Raw genomic sequence first — 22,763 nt, 5'->3', positions numbered from 1 at the left:
AATCAAGATCTACATATCAGGAGACTTCATATACGTTGATCAATTAAGTGATATAGAAAACAAAAATGTTTACACTCTTTTTATCTTCTACTTGATCAATTTAAAAACATGGAGCACTTTTTTTACATTTGGAAGATATTTATTGTAATTACACACACATATATATATATATATATATATATATATATATATATATATATATATATATATATATATATATAATCTCACAAAAGTGAGTACACCCCTCACATTTTTGTAAATATTTTATTATATCTTTTCATGTGACAACACTGAAGAAATTACACTTTTCTACAATGTAAAGTAGTGAGTGGGCAGCTTCTATAACAGTGTAAATTTACTGCCCCCTCAAAATAACTCAACACACAGCCAGTAATGTCTAAACTGCTGGCAACAAAAGTGAGTACACCCCTAGGTTGAAATTTCCAAATTGGGCCCAATTAGCCATTTTCCCTCCCCAGTGTCATGTGACTCATTAGTGCTACAGGGTCTCAGGTGTGAATGGGGAGCAGGTGTGTTAAATTTGGTGCTATTGCTCTCACTCTCTCATACTGGTCACTGGAAATTCAACATGGCATCTCATGGTAAAAAACTCTTTGAGGATCTGAAAAAAAGATTTGTTGCTCTACATAAAGATAGCCTAGGCTATAAGAAGATTGCCAAGACCTTGAAAGTGAGCTGCAGCACGGTGGCCAAGACCATACAGTGGTTTAACAGGACAGGTTCCACTCAGAACAGGCTATGCCATTGTCGACCAAAGATGTTGAGTGCATGTGCTCAGTTTCAATATTCAAAGTGAGAGATAACAAGAGAGTGAATGAGTAGCTTAGTTGGTTTCATTAGTTAATGAAATCTACAAGCTTTTTACAGCAATTGGATTTGGAGCTGAAAAGACAGATCAGAGTCTAGGATTACACCTAGTACCCTGGCATAAGGGGAGGGAGTAATGGTTGCATTATTAATTTTGATGGAAAAGTCATGAAGGGGGACATAAGCGGCAGGAGGGAATATTATCAGTTCGGATTTTATAGTGCTAATAACACTCTCAAGCAACATTGACCATTTTAAGACCAGGCTTTTTTTGGTACTTCTTGTTTACAAGTTTTTTTGCTAGAAAATTACTTAGAACCCCCAAACATTTCTTTAGCAGAGATCCAAGGGCATAAAATGGCAATATTTGCATTTTTTTATGGCACACAGTATTTGTGCAGCAGTTTTGCAAACGCTATTTCCTGGTGCCTCCATGGCAGCATACCTGTTATAGAGCTCCACCTTGACTCCTCCCTCAGGACCAGCGAATAGCATAAATTAAAGACATCCCTCCCCCAACATTCTCCTTTATTTCCTCATACCTCTTGAGCTAGTGAAGTGTAGCAGTATGTCCATACCTCTGCCTTTGGCAGTGTCCAGTGGGTTCAACCTCTCTCATGCGCAGTCCCTGTTCTTGGGCAACTATTAGTGCTAATAAGACTGGGAACCCCTTCTGTGGATCTTTTGGGGTCTTGCAGAGTTTCCTCATAGGAACGCAGTCTGCTGATATCACAAAACGATGAATGCTGGTACATACAACAGGAGGGTCAGCTTCCTTACATCTCTGGGTAGGTTAGATTTCTTCCTCATCTAGTTTAAAAAAATTCCCCTTTAAAACATTTATTTTCGGTTCGCGCATGCGTCATTCAGCCGACACGACTCAATTTTCTTTTCCTTTTTTTAAGGGGCGATACCGGGGGATAGTGCCATATGTCAGGACTTTTGTCAGGCTGGAGCTTGGCTATGAGCAAGCAGGCTTTTTTGATTCTGGCTCCCCGCTCGCTCCAGTGAGTTAGAGGGACGTGCACAGATGCTGTGACATGGCGGGGAGTGTACAGGTGCTTTGACGCGGCGGGGCGTGTCCAGGAGGTCCCGGAATATGTAGTGTATGTCTGATTCAGACAAAGGCTTGGGCAGCAGTTGGTACGCAAATGCGCAGTCAGCGGCGAGCCTATGGGGGCCATTTTGCTTTAGGGAAAATAGTGCTGCTAGTCCCCTGATCAATTAAGGTTGCCAGAAGGGGAGTAATTAGCCAGCCCACCCTTCAGAGTTTGACTCCATTTGGATTTAGGGCTGCGACTAATAGCCAGGTGTGCCCTGCAGGTCCAGTTTTCTTGGCTAGCCTGTACCCAGTCTTCATGCATCAATGGGACTTGTTCTATCCTTTGTCCTTTGCAGCTGATCCTCCTTCCCATTTTGCCATGAGCCATTTGTCATGAAACAAAGATCCTCTTGTGTCCAATAGGTATGGGACCATCTGTACATGAGTAGAAAAAAAAGAAAAATACAAACTTTGTTTATTTCAGCTCTGTCCCCTCAAAGCGAACCAGAAAACCTTCAAGACCCTATGACAATGACGGCAGTCCAGAGCAGAGGTCACATTTATCATGCCATAGGTCTTCATGGAGGTCAAGGTCTCGGAGACATCATCACTCTCCTTCTTCTCCACCTCGAGCGTCAAGGAAAAAGTGCTGGGCATGTGGCGCTGTACCACTCCCTGATAAGTTGGTCTGTAAGGACTGTCTCAGGGACTACGTGGCAAACAGGGAGAGTCAGCAGGTGGAGAGTAAGCAGGTGGCCAATCTATTTAAGCAGACTATGCAGAACTCCTTTTCATAACTGGCGGCTATAATTTCTGCTCAGCCAGTTCCACAGGTGGCTCAAGTTCAAAACATAGAAACAAGTATCTCACGGCTAGGCATTCACCACCGGAGGATCCTTCTGAGAAATATTCAGAAGACTCTGAACCGTCTGGTTTCAGCTTTTCTCTGGTACAGCCATTTATCCAGGCGGAGAAGAATGCTATTGGCTGGGAGAATCCAGAAGAACCACCACAAAAATCAAAAATGTATTTTCCGTTTCTTAAGAGAAAGCAGTTTGTCTTCCCGTTAATGGGGGAAATCAGAAAGATTTTAGAGGACGAATGGAGCAAAACGGACAAGAAGTTTTCCCTAGCACGACTGACCAAATTGTATCCATTAGCAGATAGAGATACACAGTCTTTAAGCTTGATGCCTGTGGTAGATGCAGCAGTGGTGCATCTAGCAAAAAACTTTACCTTGCCGATGATGGATTCAACATCATTCAAAGAATCCCTGGATAGGCAAATTGACTTGGATTTCAAAAGGAATTACCTGGCTGCAAGGGCGGCTTGTAGGCCAGCCATTGCACTAATATCTGTTTCTAACACTATCAGGTAATAGATAGAAAATGTTGAAACAGCACAGCACCAAGATGTCCCCAAAGATGACATAATCAAAGCTCTGGAAAATTGGTTTTCAGATTTTGTAGGGGAAGCAACGATAATTGACACGATTTGCTGTTCGGCCAGCTCAATGCTGCATTCAGTTATGGCAAAACGAAGCCTTATGGCTAAAACCTTGGATGGCTAATCTGGCATCAAAACAAAATTGGTGCAAGATTCCATTTGATGACAAATCATTGTTCGGTGAAAAACTTGACAAAGCTATTTCCCGAGTAACAGGGGGCTAATCTGGCTTACTTCCCCAGGATAGGAAGGTCCAGAGAACAAGAGCCTAGTTATATCAAGATTTTGACAATCAAACTCCAGAGACTTCAGGCAGTCGTGACCGTTTAAAGACAACAAGTCGTGGAGGCACTCAGGCATCCTTTCTAGGAGTCAGAAGAAACAAGACCCTCACCGCTCCCCAGGAGGGGACAAAGTCTTTTTGACACCAGAAGAATGGAGACACTTTCAGTAGGAGCCTGGCTAAAGCATTTTTTTCCAGTCTGGACTGCCAGATGCAGGGACCCATGGGTCCTGTCAACAGTTCAGTACAGACACTTTTGGACCTTTTCCCATCATCCTCCTCACACATCATTCAAAGGTACAGAGACATCGGCCTCCCTGCAGAAAGCACTGGCCTTAAGACACTGTATAAGGTCACTATAGCATCAGGGGGCAGCAGTACCTGTCCCATCGGAATGATTTATAGGGTTTTATTCTACGCTGTTCCAGGTGCAGAAGAAAACAGGTGGTTAGAGACTGTTAATAGATTTGAAGAGGTTCAACAGATACATCCATCTCGAGAGTTTCAAGATGGAGTCAGTGCAAACGATCATCCAAGCCATACAACCAGGGGATTGGTTAATATCAATAGATCTGCAGGATCCTTACCTTCATATCCCTATCCTACTGTCTTTCCAGAAGTACCTAAGATTCACGGTGGGTCATATTCACCTGCAATTCCAGGCTATGCCCTTTGACATGAACACCTCCCCTCGGGTATTCACAAAAGTATTGATTTCCGCCCTGGCCCATCTGAGAGAGAAGGAACTAAGTATTTACCACTATCTGGACGATATCCTCTTGCTGTCAGACTACCTGAATCAGTTTAAAGCTCACAGAGACATACTTCTGAAGTCTCTGTCGGAACTAGGATGGTTGATAAATCACAAGGTGAGCCAACCAACGCACAGCGCATGATTTAGTTAGGGGCAATGTTCAATACATGACAGGGTACAGTATCATTACCTCAACCGAAGATGAGGGGCATCATTCAAAGAATATCCAAGACCATTCGGAAGTCTCATCTAACAGCCTCACAGTGCCTGAGCCTCATAGGCATGATGTCCTCGTGTATACCTCTAGTCCCATGGTCTCACTGGCATCTTCACTTCCAGACAGTATTCCTAGCACAATGGAGGAGGGAGCAACTCTCTCAGATGATTCTGTTGACAATACTACTGGTGGAGGAATCCAGAAAATCTATCCAGGTCCCATCATTTGGGTTCCCACTCATAACCCATTATTACGTCAGATGCAAGCGGACAGGGGTGGGGTACTCATTGCAAAGAATTCAGGATACAGAGAAGGTGCTCTTTTCCCACCAGAGCAGCATTCCTAGCCTTGACCTCATTAACACCTCAGGTCAAGGGACGGAGGGTGCTTCTGCGCCTAGACAATAGGGCAGCAGTCTCATATCTACAGAGACAGGGAGGCACCCACAGCACTTCTAAGGGAGGTGAAACCAATAATGATCTGGGCCGAAAGAAACCCGGTAGATATCAGAGAGACATATCTCTCAGGCAGGATGAACACAGAGGCAGATACCTTGTGAAGGAAATTTGGGAACAATGAGTGGACACTTCATCCCCATGTATTCAACCAAATTTCCAAACTGTGGCAAACCACGCAGGTGGATCTCTTTGCTACCCAGGAGAATACCAAGCTCAGGAGATTATTCTCTCGCCTTCCACATCCACAGACAGAGGGAGTGGACGCATTATCATGCCCTTGGAACTTCACAACGGCATACGCTTTTCCTCCTCGCCCACTTATCTTGAAGTTTGTCCTCAGGCTTCTAAGAGAATCAGTCCAAGTACTGGCAGTCTTGCCGAAGAGACCATGGTTCCTGCTAACAACTCAGTTTGAGTCCCCCTATCAGAATTTGTCCTTTCACTCAACTGCTGACTCAAGGCAAACTAGCTCATCCAGACCCACAAAAGCTGGATTGTCGAATATGGAAGTTGTAAGGAGGAGGTTTGAGTTGTTAGGCTGCTCCCAGGAGGTCATATCCACCCTACTTAAAGCCAGGAAACCAACAACAAATGCAATATATGCAAGGATTTGGGACAAGTTCTTATTCTATGCTACAGGCAAGAGGTTTGATCCAGTCTCACCTTCTACTTCTGATATTTTGGGGTTCCTTCAGACTGGTCTCGAGTTGGGGCTCGGCCAGAGCTCCCTTAAGGTGCAAGTGGCAGCATTTTCTACAGCGACTAATACAAAATGGGCAGAAGATCCCCTAGTGGTCAAGTTTCTCAGAGGGGTGCTGTAGATACATTCGCCTGTCAGGCGCCCCTTTCCCAAGTGGCATCTTCCCTTAACACTAGAAGTCTTAACCAGTCATCCGTTTGCACCTGTAGAAGAAACCTCAATCTGGGATTTAACCCTAAAAACAACATTTCCTTTGGTCATCACATCTGGCAGAAGAATTTCAGACCTCCACTCCCTGGGAATAGGGCATGAGCATATCTCTTTTTTTCCAGAGTAGAAATTCCCCCTCTGTGAGGGTTCACACCTAAAATTACCACACCAGCACATCTAATGGAGCCATGGGTGTTGCCAGTTTTTACTGACTCAGAATAGGACCTTTGTCATGAGTTTGATATATCCAGAGTCCTCAGGGCCTACTTGGAAGCTACGGCAAAATTCAGGAACTCTGAGAGATTGTTTATTGTCCCATGGGGCAGAAACCGAGGAAGGGAAGCTTTCAGCAGAACCTTGGCATCCTGGGTTGTCAAATTGATACAAAAAGCTTACAGGGTGAAGAACATGGAGCCTCCATCTCAAGTGAATGCTCATTCGACTAGAGCGGTGTCAGCATCATGGGAAGCCAGGGCGAACGTTCCTTTGGAAACAATATGCAGGGCCACCACTTGGTCTTCTCAGCACACATTTCTTAAACACTACCGTATTGAAGCAGGAACTCTTACAACAGTAGGGTTTATAAGAAAAGCAGTTCATGCGACTATGACAGTGTCTAATTAAAATGTCTTTGTTAGCATTTAACCCATCCGTGTGAGGTAGTTATTTATCACAGGTATGCTGCTATGTAGGCACCAGGAAAATGGAAAATGGTGTCATACTTACTGTAATTTTTATTTCCTGGTGCCTATCCATGGCAGCATATGTTCCCACCCTCAGTATTCTATGTTACGGAGAATGTTGGGGGTGGGGCTACATCTTTAATTTATGCTATTCACTGGTCCTGAGGGAGTAGTCGAGGAGGAGCTCTATCACAGGTATGCTGCCATGGATAGGCACCAAGAAAGGAACATTACGGTAAGTATGATACAATTATCTGTTTTGTTTTTTTTGGAAAAAATACACTTTAACTGCTTCAATCCAGGGCACTTTTACCCCTTTCTGCCAGGGACAATTTTCAGTTTTCAGCGCTGTCACGCTTTAAATGACCATTGCGCGGTCATGCAACGCTGTACCCAAATAACATTTTAATAACTTTTTCCCCACAAATAGAGCTTTCTTTTGGTGGCATTTAATCACGGCTGGGTTTTTTTATTTTTTGCTAACAAAAATGAAAAAAGACCGAAAATTTTGAGTTTCTGTCAGAAAATTTTGTAAATAAGTAATTTTTTTTCTTCAGTGATGTGCACTGATGAGGGGGCACTGATAGGCTGCACTTATAGGCACTGATGAGACAACACTTATGGGCACTGATGAGAGGGCACTGATTAGGTGACACTGATGAGGAGGCACTAATATGCTGCACTAATGGGCACTGAGAGGTGGCACTTATGGGCAATGATAGGTGGCACTGATGGGTGGCACTGATGGGCATCCTTGGTGGGCACTGATGGGCATCACTGATAAGCAGGCACTGATGGGCATTGAAATGCAGTACTAACTGGCATCACTGATGGGCACTGATTGGTGTCACTGATGGGCACTGATTGGTGTCACTGACACAGACTGGCACAGACACCTGGGCACTGCTGGGGCTGCACTGATAATCAGGGCACTGGTTACCTGTACAAGTCTACCCTGCAGGGAGATGTTGCTGATCGGCTCTCCGGTGTTTACATATTATTGGTGTGATTGGAAACAGCCGATCACAGGGGTAAAGAGCCGTGGCAGCGGGTGCATGAGAATTGTGACACTGACGTGACAGACATCATATGACAGCATTCCAGAACATGATGGGATCCTGCCACCCTAATTTTCCTATATGCCAGGCAGGAGGAGGTTAATAAATAAAAAAAATATATATAAATACAAATATTTTGTAAAATGTGAAAGATAATGTTACACTGAGTAAATAGATAACTAACATGTCAAACTTTAAAACTGCACGTGCTCATGGAATGGCGACAAACTACAATACTTAAAAATCTTAAAAATCTCATAGGTGATGCTTTAAACACTTTTACAGGTTACCTGTTTAGAGTTACAGGGGAGGTCTAGCGCAAAAATGATTGATCTCGCTCTAATGCTCGCGGCAATACCTCATATGTGTGGTGCAAATACCGTTTTACATATATGTGCGCGACTTCCATATGCGTTCACTTCTGTGTGCGACCACGAGGTGATTGGGGCACCTTACATTTTTTTCTTATTTATTTTACCTTGTCCCTTAAGACAAAAGTTATCACTTTTATTCCTATTACAAGGAATGTAAAAATCCCTTGTTATATAAATAAGCATAACAGCTCCTCTTTTTGGAGATATCTGGGATCAGAAAGACCCCAAATGTCTTCTTTACCTTTAAAAGCAAAAGATCAAAAAAGATTAAAAAAATGTTTTTGATCTTTTGCTTTAAAAAAAATAAATGTATTTAGATCCAGTCTGAACTGGAAGTGATGTTATGACATCGCTCCGGTCCTCCAAGGTCATAGAGGTGATCAAAGAGAATCTACTCTTTGATCGCCTATGGGACCAACCGGCTGCATTGCAGGATCGTTTCTCAGGCGAACCTGTGGAAATGGTAAGCTCGAGAAACGCTAGTGAGTGGCTTTCTCATGAAAATCCCTGAGTGCTTTCATGAGCAAGCCAACTGCAGACTGTAAAAAATGATATCGGGGTTGTGGCTGATATCTTGGGGCTTTCTCAGCTTAGCACAACTTCATGCCTGCATGCTGGTGCTAAGGCAGATGGATTCCAGGAAGTAAATGCTACATGAATCACCTGCCCTTACTCAAGATGGCCATGGCTAGAAATGTTAGGGGGTGTTTTCAAAGTGATTTCTCAGCAAAGTAAAGTATCTAGTTCATCTAATTCTCCTCAGAACAGGAAGTGAAGGAAAATGTCTTTAAAGGAGTCCTAGATAGAAGTGAATCCTGACAGGAGGTCTAACCCTGCCCCATTCTGTCCAAAAGTTAGTAATAATAAAAAAAAAACTGTTGTGGGTATAGTTCAATTTTTAATAGATAAATAAAAACAATTAAACACAGTAATTATATTTTCCCATGTTTGTGATGTTCATTCATAAGGAATAATAATAAGACTGGAGTCAGGGTGAAGACTTTTTTTTCTCTGAGGTGAATGCACTGTCCTGTGAGGTCTCTGTCTGGGGTGTTGAACTGTCCTGTGTAGTCTGTATGACTGTGGTGAATGGATTGCCCTGTGTACTGTGGTCTTTATAGCTGAGGTGAATGGACTGTCCAGTGTAGTCTGTATGTCTGTGGTGAATGGATTGCCCTGTGTACTGTGGTCTTTATAGCTGAGGTGAATGGACTGTCCAGTGTAGTCTCTTTCTGAGGTGAATGGACTGTCCTGTGTAGTCTCTCTAGGAGGTGAATGGACTGTCCTGTGTAGTCTCTCTGAGGTGAATGAACTGTCCTGTGTAGTCTCTCTGAGGTGAATGGACTGTCCTGTGTATTCTCTCTCTGAGGTGAATGAACTATCCTATGTAGTCTCTCTGAGGTGAATGGACTGTCCTGTGTAGTCTCTCTAAGGTGAATGGACTGTCCTGTGTAGTCTCTCTCTGAGGTGAATGGACTGTCCTGTGTAGTCTATCTCTGGGGTGAATGGACTGTCCTGTGTAGTCTCTCTAGGAGGTGAATGGACTGTCCTGTGTAGTCTCTGTGTGTGTGAAGTGAATGGGCTGTCCTGTGTAGTCTCTCTCTAGGAGGTGAATGGACTGTCCTGTATAGTCTCTGTGTGAGGTGAATGGACTGTCCAGTGTAGTCTCTCTCTGAGGTGAATGAACTGTCCAGTGTAGTCTCTCTCTGAGGTGAATGGACTGTCCAATGTAGTCTCTCTCTGTGGTGAATGGACTGTCCTGTGTAGTCTCTCTCTGTGGTGAATGGACTGTCCTGTGTAGTCTCTCTAGGAGGTGAATGGACTGTCCAGTGTAGTCTCTCTCTGAGGTGAATTGACTGTCCTGTGTAGTCTCTGTGTGAGGTGAATGGCCTGTCCTGTGCAGTCTCTATGTGAGGTGAATGGACTGTCCAGTGTAGTCTCTGTGTGAGGTGAATGGTCTGTCCTGTGTAGTCTCTGTGTGAGGTGAATGGCCTGTCCTGTGTAGTCTCTATGTGAGGTGAATGGACTGTCCTGTGTAGTCTCTCTCTAAGAGGTGAATGGACTGTCCTGTGTAGTCTCTGTGTGAGGTGAATGGACTGTCCAGTGTAGTCTCTGTGTGAGGTGAATGGACTGAGTGTCCAGTGTAGTCTCTCTCTGAGGTGAATGAACTGTCCAGTGTAGTCTCTCTCTGAGGTGAATGGACTGTCCTGTGTAGTCTCTCTCTGTGGTGAATGGACTGTCCTGTGTAGTCTCTCTAGGAGGTGAATGGACTGTCCTGTGTAGTCTCTCTCTGTGGTGAATGAACTGTCCAGTGTAGTCTCTCTCTGAGGTGAATGGACTGTCCAGTGTAGTCTCTCTCTGTGGTGAATGGACTGTCCTGTGTAGTCTCTCTGGAGGTGAATGGACTGTCCTGTGTAGTCTCTCTCTGAGGTGAATGGACTGTCCTGTGTAGTCTCTCTCTGAGGTGAATGGACTGTCCAGTGTAGTCTCTGTGTGAGGTGAATGGCCTGCCCTGTGTAGTCTCTGTGTGAGGTGAATGGACTGTCCTGTGTAGTCTCTGTGTGAGGTGAATGGCCTGCCCTGTGTAGTCTCTGTGTGAGGTGAATGGCCTGTCCTGTGTAGTCTCTGTGTGAGGTGAATGGACTGTCCAGTGTAGTCTCTGTGTGAGGTGAATGGCCTGTCCTGTGTACTCTCTGTGTGAGGTAAATGGACTGTCCAGTGTAGTCTCTGAGGTGAATGGACTGTCCTGTGTACACTTCCTATACAGACACCTGGCCTTGGCCATGATCGTGTGAGCAGCACCTGCCTCCCCGGGAGGGCTCACATCTAGAGGGATGCCGGGGATGTTTGGTCCCCTCACACAGGGATTCATCCAGCCAGCGCCTTGTATTGTTATCAGTGTGAGGAGTAGGAGGAGGAGAGAGGGGAGCTCTCTGTGATGCCGCTATAGAGGGAGCGCTGTGTGTGTATGAGGAGGACTCAGCAGAAGGGGAGCCTAGAGAGCCAGCACTGAGCCGGGGACACATCCTCCTCCTCCATCCTCTTCTCCCGGAGCCCACATAGAGGAAAGGAGCCGCAGTCTCTGGATATAGACGGACTATTATCATCACATCCAGCGCGCAGCCCGGGGACTCCTCCTGGGGGGTGGGTGGGAACTGCGGGAGGAAATCACCCCCTACAGGGAGCTGGTATTATCTCCTCCGGTCCCCTCATCTTCTCTGTGTATCAGGAGGAAGAAGAGCTCCATACCGCCCGGACTCCGTCGCCTGCCATTCCTCCAACCATCGGAGCCCCGTCCTTCGCCTGTCATCACCATGTGCCGGAGACAGTCCGGAGCCCGCTTCGTGCTACCCATCGTCTGCATCCAGGCGGCCCTCATCCTGCACCAGGTACAGCCATCCACCATCATCATCACCATCACTATCCCCATCACCAGCCTCATCCACCATCGCCATCCTCCCCATCACCATCCACCAGCCTGGACCGCTACATCCCCTCCTCAGTCCTGTCATCTGTCTGATCACATCGGGGCTTTGTGCCTGGACCGTCATTGTGTCCTCATTGTGTGATCATCCATGGTGCAGCCTGGGCTACTCATCGCCCCCCATCCCTGGTGTGTCAGTGGGCTTCCTGAGCTTTTCTACACCCCCCCCCCCCATAGTGCTCCAGTATCGATGTATTACCCCCCCCCCAATCCTTGGTGTTCTAGTATCAGTGTACCCCCCACCGTCCATTGTGTTCCAATATCAGTGTACCTCCTTGGCTGGGGTCTTCAAGTATCCATGTACCCCCTCCTCCCATCCCTGGTGTTCTAGTGTCAGTGCACCCCCCATCCCTCCTTATGTTCCATTGTGTGTACCCCCCCCCCACCACTGGTTTTCCATTGTCAGAGTGCCCCCCTCTCAGTGGTGTTCCAGGTTCCATGTACCTCCCTACCCCTGGTGTTTCCGGTATCATTGTACCCCCTACCTCTGGTGTTTCGGGTATCATTGTACCCCCTTACCTCTGGTGTTTTTGGTATCATTGTACCCCCTATCTCTGGTGTTTCAGGTGTCATTGTACCCCCCTTACCTTTGGTGTTTTTAGGTGTCAGTGTTCCCCACTTAGTTTTTTAGGTGTCATTGTACCCCCTAACTCTGGTGTTTCAGGTGTCATTGTACCCCCCTACCTCTGGATTTTTTCAGTATACCCCCACTTACCTTTGGTGTTGTTAGGTGTTAGTGTCCCCTCTTAGTGTTTCAGGTGTTAGTGTACCCTTTACCTCTTGTGTTCCAATATCACTGTACCCCTCCTTTCCCTAGTGTTCCATTACCCATGTACCCCTCTCTCCCTGATTTTCCAGTATCAGTATATCATGCTATTGGTGGTGTTCTGGTGTACGTGTGTCCCCCTATTAGCCACGTCCCAGTATTAGTGTACCCCTCCTGTCCCTGGTGTCCCAGTATCAGTGTACCCCTCCTGTCCCTGGTATCCCAGTATCAGTGTACCCCTCCTGTCCCTGGTATCCCAGTATCAGTGTACCCCTCCTGTCCCTGCTGTCCCAGTATCAGTGTACTCCTCCTGTCCCTGCTGTCCCAGTATCAGTGTACCCCTCCTGTCCCTGGTATCCCAGTATCAGTGTACCCCTCCTCTCCCTGTTGTCCCAGTATCAGTGTACTCCTCCTGTCCCTGCTATCCCAGTATCAGTGTGCCATGATCTTTGTATGTGCTGCATTGAGCCACTTGCCTACATCCAGGTAACCCTTGCCTTGCTGCCAGGTTTTGTAGGCCTCTGGGGGTCCGTAACTTGTAATGAGCAGAATTTGTCCCCAGGGTAGTGACGTACACCTCCCACACACCTGCTATTAGCCTTAACTGTCAGTGGGGTTGGATGAGTTATAATTTATTTCCGCTAGGGCCACTATTAGCTCTTGCAGACATTTGGAAAAGGCAGACATATAGGCTGAGCAGGACACTTACTGTTTATGTCTGGAGTTTGTGTCACGCTTGTCCTTCTGTCTACAGTGCTGCTATAACATGCCAGGCCTTAAATGTCACCCATAGGTCATCTCCTGTTTGGGGTGTCACTTGTCGTTCAGTAGGAATAGGGGGATTGTTGGAGCGTGTAGAGTGCATGCATCCCTGATTAGAGGAGGGCATGCTCCACAACAGATCAGGCTCACATGGAAAGGAGTGAACATGATACCTAATATTATATATCCTGCTGACATACACCTTGTTCTTTTTTTTTTCTTTTTTTGTTAATCCACTCAACATTTACATGATTTCCTGCATATCGGTTGTCATGTAAATTGCAGCTTGTCGGCTCCTATTTTGCATGCTTGTCGGCCACGTAATACTTTTAAAGACTGCAACTCATTTCGTTGGAGTGCCACCTCATAAACCCGTGGGGTAACCAAACACCAGAAGTGCCTTTGTGTCACCATGGCAATTGAAGGGATTACAACACAATCTGGTTTAGCTTCCCCCAGGGATAGATATGCCTGCAGTGCATTTATAAGCATCCTCCATCGTCACCTTTGGAGTGCTACATTTCCAATAGAAAAAAAAAGGCAGACTGGATTAAAACCACCAAAATAATAATAAACATAATTTCTTCCTTTATTTGTGAAGACACATGAAAAACTGGACTAAATTATAACTGTGATCGACTGCAGCACAGATGGCACAGATCACCATTGCTTAATACTATTTGCAGGGAGTAGGAGATATTCAAGCCCTATCTAAGTCTTATCAAGCCCAGCTAAGTCCTATCAAACCTTTATCAAATCCTATGTAACTCTTTGCTTTTTTATAGCTTTACATTAGAAGAAAATCTCAGTAGGCATAGTGGCTTTTAATAAAGCTCTGTAGAAATTCAGCGTGCTTTAATGGTGGAGACCATGGCCGTTCCCATGATTAGGATGGCCTTTCGCATTTCTATGGGGCGGAGGTCCAAAGGCTAACTGACTACCTCTTTGTGTGTGTGGCGGGCATGTTTAGCAGTGAAGAAATTCTTTGTGTGATTTTACATGGTGACAATAGGGAGGTGGGAGTGGTGTCTAGAGAGATACTTATCCTCATCAGTTGGCGTATTATTTATTACCATCTTATTTTTTCTTTCTTCTATTGCTTTTTCGCATTTATTCTAATACGTTAATTCTTAAGCAATGTTTTTTTTTTTTTTCTCTTGTTATTTTCCTTTGTGCATCTGTCCACCCTTCGTCTTACCTTCTGTTTCTGTCACTCTTTTCCCAAGCCTCATTTTCCTTTTCCTTTCAATGCTCATTTCAGTTCAGTTCTTGCATCTCTGCTGAGTACTGTCCATGGTGTTTAAACTGGAGCCAGCCAAGCCGTGGGGATTACTTACAGTCTGCCTCCAGGTTTTACAGTCTGTAAGCCATAATGTGCTGACTGGCTTCCTGCTTTTATGGTCTCTCGCTTTCTCTCTCTCTCTCTCTACATTGTGTTTCTGCAAAATGAGAATGATAGAAAAAGTCACAAAAGTCATCTTGTAGCTCTCTATGGAGAAGACCAGAATTCACCCAACTAGCCTTTCGTTTCTTATTTGAGGTGTACGCTAGCCCTAGACATTCCCCGTATGAGAAGTGATTTAAACAAGCCACTGTAACCACATATTCCTCAACACGAAGTCGCTAAGCTAACCCACTAACCCCAGCTATTTCCCCAATGACGAGCGAATAAACTTCTGTACTCTTGACTGCAGTTCCCAACGTGATGAATGTGTGCAGTGCGCTGTGCTGCATGGGGCTTTACATGCATTGTTTTTTATTTTCTTCTTGTTTGGATGATGTTCCTATCGTCACATTTGAGTTATTACTGTTATACCCTTCTTTTTTTTTTAGTTGCCATACAGTAAATGTATAGGTATATGTTTAAAGAATTGCATTTGCATCTTTAAGAGAGAGAGGGACCAGGCTATAACAGTTACCACTGTTACACCCTTCCTTTTAAATTGCTAAAGTAAATATAAAGGTTTGTCTATTAAAGCGTAGCATTTGCATTACGGAGAGAGAAGGACCGTTCTATTGTAGTTATTACTGTTACACCCTTCTTTTTGTTTTGTTTTTTACCTGCTACAGTAAATATAAATGTTTATCTATTAAAGTGTTGTGCTTGCATCCGAGAGAGCGAAGGACCGGTATATGATACTTATTACTGTTATTCCCCCTTTTTTTTTTTTTAGCTGCTACAGTACTGTAAATATAAAGGTTTATTTATTAAAGTATTGCATTAGCATTATAGAGAGAAAAGGACCAGTCTGATATATTTATTAGTATTATACCCTTCTTTTTTTAGCTGCTACAGTAAATATAAAGGTTTGTCTAATAAAGTGTTGCACTTGCATCCCAGAGAGAGAAGGACCAGTCTATAAAACTTATTGTTATTCTCTTCTCTTTTAGCTGCTACAGTAAATTATTATTATTATACAAGAATTATATAGCGCCAACAGTTTACGCAGCACTTTACAAGGGCAGACAGTACAATTACAATACAGTTTAATAAAGCAGAAATCAGAGGGCCCTGCTCGTTAGAGTTTATATAAAGGTTTGTGTATTAAAGTATCGCTTTTGTTTTCTTGTAAAACAAAAAAAAGTATTGCATTTGCATCCTGGAAAAAAAAGGACCAATCTATAATAGAGTTGTTAGGCCTGTCTTCTTTCCCATATGTTAGTAAATTTCAACTTCTTGCCTGTGTTACTCTAGTCTATAGATGTAAAGGAATTTAAATGGGAGTTGTTTCCCGTGTCACCAAATAAGATTCTTTCACTTTCAGACCCATTCAAAAACAGCTGTGGAATCTGATTGGATGCTTTGGGTAATACCCCCCACCCCTCCTCCTCCATCTCCATCTCCATTTAGCATACTCTCCTCTTTTATAGAAAACCCCGATTGTGTATGCAAGAGGTTTGCCGTTTTTAACGAGCAATGCCTTCACACTTTGGAGAGACTTGTCCAGAAGATATAGTTTAACGGTTTGCGGCATTGCCTAGCAAATGAAGACATTGGAATACGTTAGTTTGAATATGATAAGGGATGCAATCAATCTGTTTTGAATAAAGAAATGTGCTGTAGAGTATGTGACATTTTATTTGTGTGGATTTAATGTGAGAAGGTGACAGCTTGTTGGGAGATTTTCGATAAGCTCTTGTGCTGGGTAAGTTTAACATTTGAAGGCAGGGAAGCAGGAAATGGGTTTGTGTTTCATCGGTATCGGGGGCATCTGTAGTTTTACAGCTGTGGAATTTCATTTCCCTTCTGTGTTTTCCTATGCACGCTGGCATGTGTCATTTAACATTTTGTTTTGCATTACAGGTGTATAATTGATTTATACGCTATGGCATTCTTGATTCTTTTTGTAAATATTAAGAGATGGAGCACAAGGAAAAATAAAAATGAAATGCAGCCTCAGTTGTTTATTTTGTTTAAGGGCTCATTCAAGCCAGCAGATGGGTTATACCATGAGCGCTGGCGTGTGCTGTGAAGTGAGCAGTACCGGTTCATTGTAAACTGTTTACTTTTTTAAGCTTTATTAAAAAGTCACAAAATAACATTTTATTCTACTTTATGCACAGCAGCAAGCTGCAAAGCAGTGTAGTGCTCCTCAACACACTGCACCAAACAAGTAGAGGATGTGCTGCTTTTTTTTTCAGTGCAAACCATTGGCAGCGCAGCAGTGTGAACTGAACATGTATGACTCAGGGCAAATTGCTGTGTCTGTGCGCTGGGATAAAATATCTGCAAGTACACTCAGAGTTTTTGTGACATGAGAGGAAAAAAAGATGCCTATAGTAAACAGTCTTAGGCCCCTTTCACACGGGTGGATGGAATCGTGCTTTTAGCTGCGGACAGATGTAGTTATCTACCGCAGCTAAATGCACACAATGCTTTCCTATGGGCCCGTTCACACACTGCGTTTAGCAACGGTTACGTTACATGCAATTTTGTGCAGCTAGAAAAAATAAAGTTGACTGCGTCAAGGGAACGATTTAGCGCAGCTATCTGCACATAACTGCAGGTAATCACAGTGAAATATTTCTCCTACAGATAGCAGCGGCAACAAGGAAAGAAAAACAACAGGAAGCACATCAGAAATGGCAAGAATGTTCCAAACGCAGCTAAACGCAGCCACATGTAAATGCATGTAAACGCAGCTAATTGCAATGTACAACTGCAAGTGAATGCTGTGCCAGCATTCTCTGAATTTTAAAATAATAAAACATGCTTTTAATAGTGGCAGTACAGCCGCACGTGTGAAAGGGGCCTTATTCCTATATTTACTTTTTCAATGTAGGTCGCCAGGAATAATTTTCCTATTTTTTTGCTTTGCCTTATTTATTGATGTGAAGGACTGTCTCGCATCTCAGATTCCTGTTTTATTCTTCTATATTATGGTAGACAAAAAATAATTGAGGCCCTCTCTGTTCTCATGCACTTTAAGTAATTTGTGAACTTTAACAAAAAATAAATAAAAAAAAGGAAAAGCAGAACCCACAGGCAAAAGGTAAATAGTAATATACTCTGTTGTTTAAATCAGGTTGCTAAATAATAATAAAAAAAGCAGCTATTTCACAGGTCACTGATAGTTTTTAGTATCTGGCTTCTCAGCTACTTTTTATGCCCAAGCAGAACTAGGAAAGGCCATAAAAAATATATGCCTGGAGCATGCACAGAGCTGAAGATGGAGACTGGTTACAAAGACTATTATTCTCAGTAGAACTGTTCCCAGCGTAGCACATGTGCTACAGTGTGAAGAGAGGTTGGAGCACCAGAGGTCATCAATACTGCAGTGACCATGGAGTAAAGAGTGTTTTATTTATTTATTTTGTACCGCTCTGATCAGACTACTATTCCAAAATGTCTGTGCGCCAGCTCAATAAACTGTGCTGGTTCCACTCACAAGTGATTGCTTCAGTACATTTCTCTGGGCAGTATTACTATTAAAACCACAGGTTCTAATTTTATAAATTAAATTTAAATACTGATTTTATTTTTTACACTAACCTGGTAATGTTAACTTAGACAGCCATAGAGATGTGTACAGAGCTGGTGACAGCAGAGGAGGGTGACAGAAGCAAGCAGAGGAGGGTGACTACATTCTCACATACAGTGGGATCATAGGGCAAATGTAGCCACCCTCATAAAGGAAATTGCATGTTTTCAAGTTTATTTTTAAGCTCTTACTGCCCACATCCGACCAAGTGGGTTTTTATGCCCAGATGGCAGAACAGACTCCCCAATCAATTGATCACTATGATTGGCTGTCAGTGGTCACATGATAGCCAGCTCTTGGTTTTTAGTCATGATTGGGAGCTGTTGGGATCAGCTCCCAATCATGTCTAGATTCCAAGAGGGTGCAGAGATTGCACTGTCAGCATAGAAAACCACGACCATCCATGGAAGCATATGTGAGGTGTGTTGGTATTAAAGACCAAGTGCTTTGCCACTGCACATCTCTGTTATGTGGGCGGCAAGAGGTTGGGGAATGTTCTGTCTGAAGCTCCCATTATAAGGGGCGCAGCTAGATAACAATAAAGGTATAGAATCCTATTAAATAATATACCCCCCCACCACAAAAAACTCTATTGAATAAAGGAAAAGTAAGCGAAACATATATAGGTCGTAAGTACAGAAACGCCCTGTAGGGTTCATGTCAAAAGGATTTTGTTCTTTTTTTAACTTTTTTGTTTTTCAGACCTAAGCTGCTTAATGAATGGCCTCCTCCTGGCCCTTTTCTGTGCCACCATTTTACAAACTCCACCACGTGGACATATATGCAGCTGGTGTCTTTCAAACATCTAAGACCTGGCAGAGAATGGCAATGCATGTGCGCAATGTGGCTGGATTTCTATACCACCTTGAGGCATTTCTGCACATGTGAAGAAATCCGCTGCACATGTGTAAACCGTGGCTTAGTAAATCACTGCCTCCTGGCTTTGCTGGTGCTACAGGCGCTACAGCGCTAAAAACAGCACCTGCAAAACGCCCTGAAAGATCTGCTCCATTCACTCCAGTGCGAAAGCCCGAGGGTTTTCACACTGGAGCGGTGCACTGGCAGGACACTAAAAAAAGTCCTGCTAGCAGCACCGTTGGAGCGGTGAAGGAGCGGTGTGTATACTGCTCCTCTACCGCTCCTGCCCATTGAAATCAATGGGACAGAGCGGTTATACTGCCGGCAAAGCGCTGCTGCAGCAGCACTTTGCAAGTGGTTTTAACCCCTTTTTGGTCGTTCGCAGGGGTTAAAAGCATCCCGCTATCAGCCGAATACCCCCACCAATACGGAAAAAGCACCAATGGACCCACCGCCCCAGTGTGAAAGGGGTCTTAGAACCACTTTAACATATGAGGTGTAATGGGACAATTCTACATAAAAGACATCCTTGCAGCAAATATTTATGATATTTAAAAAAAAGCCTTTGCAGTTGGGTATAGGATTATTTCTGCAACATTTCAACAACCACAACTCCAGAATTATATTAATATAGTACATGCCTTCTAATTGACTTCCCTAATGACAGTAATACATCATTATCTGAAGAAAATCAATGCAATATTTTTTGCCTGGATTTGAGAAGCAATTACATTTAACCATGATGTTGAAATTTTACTAAAGTAGTAATGATAACCAGACCAGTAACATTGTATTCACTTCAAATATCCAGTCATCTAAAGGAGATTCATCCTGTCTATTTGTCCTGTTTACCATTACCATTGAAAGTGAAAGTAAAAGAAAATCCCAAAATGTGGGTTGTCACCACAAAAGTAATAGAGGAGAAATCTTCTAATGGACACACTAGTTCTGGTGACCTGGGGGTCCCCAAGGGATTTCCTAATTACGCAGGGGGTTTCCTCATACTTCCTATTTAGCGTTGGGACAGGAAGTAAGGGGAGATATGGACTATGTATAAAATATCTATACCTGGAATTCCTGTTTAGGTAATCTGCAGTGATTCATTTAGATTTTGTTAGTGCTGATTGTTATACTTGTATGTACATGCAATAATATACATTATGACATGGGGGTGTGACAAAGGTGTGCTCTTTGACTAAAATGTTAGCTAAAACTTACTCCTTTTTTCTTGTTTTTGGAAATATGACGCAACAGATAGTTTTGAGTTTTCGTGCGAGTGAAAATTGGCATTCAGTAAATTTAAGGGACAGCTTCAAAATGGAAAATAAATCGCAGTAAGAAATACAAGCCCTTTTGATGTCAGAAGTGCTCATTAACACCTCCTAAGGTTTGGCCATCATATTAGACACTGATATAGATTACCATTGGGCTAGTTATGGCCAGCCTTACATAGACAAGGTTCATGTATTAGCATACAGTTAGATCTGGGCACAAACGTGAGTTAGGACCAAGGATCTTTAGCATTCGCTGCTATGACTTCTTCATTTAATTGCCAAGGTTTCAGAATCAGCGTACACACTCTACAAGCATTTTTCAGCATGATTTATAATCGTTTTTAAAGGTTCTTTTCAGGAGGGTGTTTCCTTTTCTACATCATTGTGAAATATTTTGTCAGTTTGTGCAACAATAAAATGAATGCCTTCAACTACATTCCATATTTCAAAAATTTGTAGATGGAAAGCATTAGCCAATGCATTTTTCAAGATAAGAAAGAAAAACCAATTAGTGTAAAATGCAAGCTTTCTTTTGTCATACTAAATACTTGGGAGAAAGTATGCTAAAATGTAAGTGAAAGGGCATTGTAAGGTTGCCTGATTTCTGGATTAAAGTCTTGGTCTGGCGATTTCCATGGTGATGGTAGCAGGGGAGGAGAACTGCAGCTCTTCAGCTTCTGTACTATGGAGAACAATGCATTCCACGAGCTCATCTGTATTAGTTTCATTGTGCCATTTACCATAATCTTTGTGTTTGTTTAACAAGAGGTTAGGCCCAGTCTTCTTATACAAAACGGTACAGCATTTTGTTGTGCTCATGTTTCTTATGTACATTACAATATTCACCTTGATGTTCATTTACTGGTTGTGATTATATTTTATCGCTGCATATGGATATAATCATTGTAGGATAATTATGTCAGGTGGTATTTTTAGGGTTAGCTGCTTTGTTTGTGTGTCCCACCACTTATTTAAATAGGTTCCCCTAATAAAATGATTGCATTGCTGTACTCAGCGAATGGATATATGTACATAATTTAAAGTGGTATTAAACCCAAAAGCAAACATTTAGTATATTGCACTTTACCAATTCTTAGATGTGATTGCTGCATTCGTTCTTTCTTTTAGGGCTTTTCTTTCATCTATTTTCTAAGTACTCTGGGTAGAACAGCACAGCAGGATCATCAGGCAGCATAATGGACCCCATGAAATAAGGGAAGCCTTTCTAAATTACAGTCATAATCCTTTATGTACTGGAGCATTTTTGCAATTAGGATTTGAATGGCCCTGTGTATATCTACTGTAAGCTCCACGCATGGCCCTGTGTATATCTACTGTAAGCTCCATGCATGCAGAGCCCTCCTATTCCTACTGTATTGAACTGTATTGTAATTGCACTGTCCCCCCTTCTACATTGTTAAAATGCTGTACAAATTGTTGGCGCTATATAAATCCTGTTTAATAATATCTAAGTCAACTGACCTCCATACAGAGTTGTTCTACAAAAATTGTCACTTTTTTCTGTTCCAGTGTAAAATGCCTATTTGTAGAAACACATAATTAAAAGGTGCTTTGTATGGTTACGTAGCTTTAAAGTTTACCTTTTATACAGTAGTCTGAAATTATGCATAGCAATCTTAACATGGCTATATATTGAGTGTTCATCAGGAAATTCACTCAGTGGGTAACCATGTTGGTTCCACTGCATTGAAAAAAAGACATTGACCACATGACCAACTTTTGACGAAGGAGCCTGCTAGAAAATTTTCGACTGAACAGCAGCTGCATCTGATAGAATAGATGGATGTCAGAATACAATAGCCTGGCAGGGGATTCATTCATCTGCATTATTTATTGTGTATGGAGGAATCTGTTAAATGTCTTTCATCCTTTATGGCCAGCCTAAGATTTTACAGTGGGAAAACATACAGAGGAGAATTTTCAAGGGTCAAGTTGTGAATACCGTGTGGCTGGCACAATGCAACCTACCTTTCCTATTTTCTTTCTACCCTGCCGACTATAAAGATTATACCAGTGGGTAGTGAAGTCTTTTCAAACACTTCATGAATGAAATCCTTTGTTCTTGATTTCCATTGCTAGTCAGTGATTCCTCCCAGTGTTCACTTTTATAAACGATAGTGTTCTATTTCTTAACACAGCATGTTGTTTGTACAACCCTGTTATATTATTTTTCCCCTTATTACTTCTTTTACAAGCTATGGTGAAAGAGCGTAATGCAGGTCACACATGAGTGTATAAACAAAGAGCAGAGTCATAGGCATAAGATTTGGGTTGTCATCTTACAATGCCACCTGGGGTCTGATTTGCAGTGGCACCTCTTATTATTCCATATATTGATATGATCATCCAATTATGTGTAAAGGCCACCTCTCCTTATTAACCCCCTCCACCTCCCTCAACTATATAACCCCTTCTTTTGCACAGGAAGTTACCAGCTCATAAGAGTTCTGCTGTATTTTTTGCAGTTATTGGACAGATCTACCAAACAGCTTGCAATGGTATATTCAGCAGACCCTAATGGAGCAAATGAGGGACATTAATAGCCAGGGTTTTAACCGCTTCA

The 22,763-nt window shown here is 43.0% G+C and overlaps 1 protein-coding gene across 2 annotated transcripts in view; it reads left to right on the top strand.

Moving 5' to 3' along the window:
* Nucleotides 1-10,928: 10,928 nt before the first annotated feature.
* CDH2 (cadherin 2) overlaps nt 10,929-22,763 on the top strand; it is a 410,616-nt gene continuing 398,781 nt past the window's right edge. Inside the window, exon 1 of one of the 2 annotated variants that reach the window (XM_077492605.1) lies at nt 10,929-11,442. In XM_077492605.1, the coding sequence (XP_077348731.1) occupies nt 11,368-11,442 (75 nt within the window). In that variant the 5' untranslated portion in view covers nt 10,929-11,367. The remainder of the gene's footprint in view (nt 11,443-22,763) is intronic. The other variant, XM_077492606.1, reaches the window with a different exon arrangement.

Source organism: Lithobates pipiens, unplaced genomic scaffold (genome assembly GCF_037356315.1).
Source record: "Lithobates pipiens isolate NorthernLeopardFrog02 unplaced genomic scaffold, aLitPip1_a1.2 Scaffold_19, whole genome shotgun sequence".
Lineage (NCBI taxonomy): Eukaryota > Metazoa > Chordata > Amphibia > Anura > Ranidae > Lithobates > Lithobates pipiens.
The sequence above is the reverse complement of the archived record's forward strand: the minus strand, read 5'-3'. Positions and strand labels throughout refer to the sequence as shown.